The 2,790-nt window shown below is 38.1% G+C and overlaps 1 protein-coding gene across 1 annotated transcript in view; it reads left to right on the forward strand.

The window, feature by feature from the left end:
- The window catches only part of LOC106680557 (uncharacterized), a gene marked incomplete in the record, with an annotated part of 17,098 nt that overhangs the window by 12,638 nt on the left and 1,670 nt on the right, over nt 1–2,790 (forward strand). Inside the window, 1 exon segment of the mRNA XM_067050045.1 lies at nt 1,807–2,015. Coding sequence (XP_066906146.1) covers nt 1,807–2,015 — 209 coding nt within the window.

Raw genomic sequence — 2,790 nt, forward strand, 5'->3', positions numbered from 1 at the left:
TTTCTGATGATTTCCGACATATGGTGGGGAAGGGAGTTATCTAGAGGTGACCAACCTATTCTAACCATGATGGGGGGGGGGGGGTGATCAAGTTTTTCATTTCGTGGGATCACCACCAAAAAGTCTACACTCCAGGTCGGATTCGAACCGGCGCCGCCCGCAGTTCTCAGGCTGCTAAGACCTGTACCTAACCACCTAAGCTACAACGGACGGCTTGCCCTAACACGCCTGCGCAGCCCCATAAACCTTGTCTTTTTGTCCTCACTTGTGCTGGCAGTCCACCCTCTCCATTATACTCTTTACCTGTTACTGTTCTCAATTGTTAATCCTAAGTAACATTTACGTGAGCTATTGTTCTCTTATGATTGAAAATACTCGTAAGCCTTGTTTTTCTTCTGAGCCCCCCATACTCATTTTTCTGGATCCTTACGTTTTGAGCAAGGTTTTTTTCCCCCTATCTTCCTTACCTTAACTGAGTCATAATAATTAAAAAAATTTATCTTTCATGTTAATATACTCGTAATCCATATTTAATCTCTCCTCACGAAAGTAGGGCCAAAAGCAAAGAATGACTTAAAAGCTCCGAGTTTGGTCGAACTCTTGGTCTAAATTTAGTCGAAATTTTCTTATTCCAAGTACGAATGTAATGTAATTCCTATGAATACCTCGTTCCAAGGACAGTACAGAATAATGGATGAACTATTAAACATCGAGACAAGTTGATTGGGATTCTACTAGGCAGTCTACTCCTACTCTATATTTTTGAGATATTACAGATGTTAATTTGTAAACATAACCTCACCAAGCGAAGACTTAATTCCCCATTGGCCCTCTGGAATGTCTACTGTAAATTTTATGTGGTACCAGATTTGCGGGTTTCTTGTGCTTTCAACCACCCATCGGCTCACCGCCACTATTTAGCCTCCAGGTCTCTGGGGTAGAATGGTGCCAGCGGCCATCACTCACCAAATTTTCACCAACCCTTCACCGTTTGGACAACGGCGGCCATCTTGAAAGAGCTTCGGAGATTTATGTTGTTTTTTTTTTATTCCATAGGGCATATCGACGAGCTTTTATTCTTGAATCTTCTGTGGATGATTTTCTTTTATTATTGTATCAAATATCGAATGTTTCTTCTCTATTCATTGCATGATATTAGAAAGTTAAATGTTTCTGTTTATTGTATAATATTAAGGTTAAATTTTGGGCCGCCCGTAGCTCAGTTGTTAAGACACATTCTTACCAGTTTGATGTTTATTGGCGGTGCCGGTTTGAATCCTGCCTGGGTCGTTGACTTTTTTCATTGAGTGGAGGTCCCACAAAATGAAAAACTTTGACCCCCAACCATGGTTAGGCAGTATAGGATTCCAATGGGAGTCTTCGCCGAAAAAAAAGGTTAGATTTTTATATTTAACCACTATAATTCTCTATTTATTTTGTTTATAATTATTTCTTTAATTAGAGAAAGGATCCTTGGTTGTTGTTGGTTTGTATATATATTTCATTTTATTTGCTTATATTTAATATTATTAAATTTTTGTGTCAACTGGAAAGCATATTTTCTTTTAGGTGTCATTTTCGTTGTTTGAGGGTTTTTGTTTTATTGTCCTCCTTCTATTATTAAAATCGAACCAGCTATTAGGTTTTTTTACTCTTGGGGAGAGGATGGTATATTTTCATTTAGGAAAAGCTTCTCGCCCCAACATCCCTCACTTTATCGAAGAAACTTTCAGGAAAAAATCTAGACCTATATTCCAACAAATGCGGTGTATTATTATCATAGTGCATTTTTGATTTATTTTTCAGTCTTCGAAGCGCGCTGGACTGCACCAGCAGATCATGTGGGACATGATATATGAAAAAGGAAAAGAACGAAAATTGGCATTCGGCTCCCTGCTACCAAAGGTGAGGAAGCCCTGGAACAGGAATACTAGAGAGCGATGGTTTCAACCTCCTGGTCTCGATTGGGATTCCATTACTGGCAAAGATCTTTGGAAGGATCTTCTGGACACTGAGTGAGTAGCTCATGAACGAATTTTTTAACCGTTTAAGTAATTAAAGTACAACAATAGTAGTATTCGATATTAATAAGGAGGAGGCGAGGTGGATGGCAATACCATAATCCTACAATTCCCTATCAACATGCTGTCTGAATTTTATTTTTCCCTTCAAGATTAATTTATAAAGTAAAATTAAAGTAATTTTTCATGAAAACGTTTGTAGTAAGTTCCTATGGATTTAGTGACTGTTGGAATTTTTAAGTCAGTATGTAAAGTATTATTTACGTACCATGGTACTTTGGTAATTAGTTGCAGTGTTTTAGATTTACAATCTGTCCGGTCTAAAACACTGCGACTAATTACCAAAATACCATGGTACGTAAATAACAGTTTACATACTGACATAAAAATTCCTACTGACACTGAATCCATACGAACTTACTCCATTCTGACTGTTCTTCCTCATGCCTTACATGCAATTTATTTAATTAATGCAACTGTCAGGCATCCGCTGAATTTTTTATCTGACACGTGCAGATATAAACAAATAAAGAGAGGGAAAAAATATGTATAGTTATAAATTTCAAGAAATGAAAAAATGATATTAGTAGAAATATTAAAATAAAAAATGGACAATTGGAGTTCTGGCAATGGTCAGATTCTCCACTCAAGTTGAGTGTTTGCGGCTTTAGCGCACTTGCTCAGCCTCCACTGGCTCATTACCAGTGATGCGGCGAGAGGGATGCGCTGGGATCTCTTGAGCTCTGCTCTACCTCTCACACGTGGGGGA

Source organism: Halyomorpha halys, unplaced genomic scaffold (genome assembly GCF_000696795.3).
Source record: "Halyomorpha halys isolate HHAL.00 unplaced genomic scaffold, Hhal_1.1 Scaffold268.1, whole genome shotgun sequence".
In the NCBI taxonomy this organism is placed as follows: domain Eukaryota; kingdom Metazoa; phylum Arthropoda; class Insecta; order Hemiptera; family Pentatomidae; genus Halyomorpha; species Halyomorpha halys.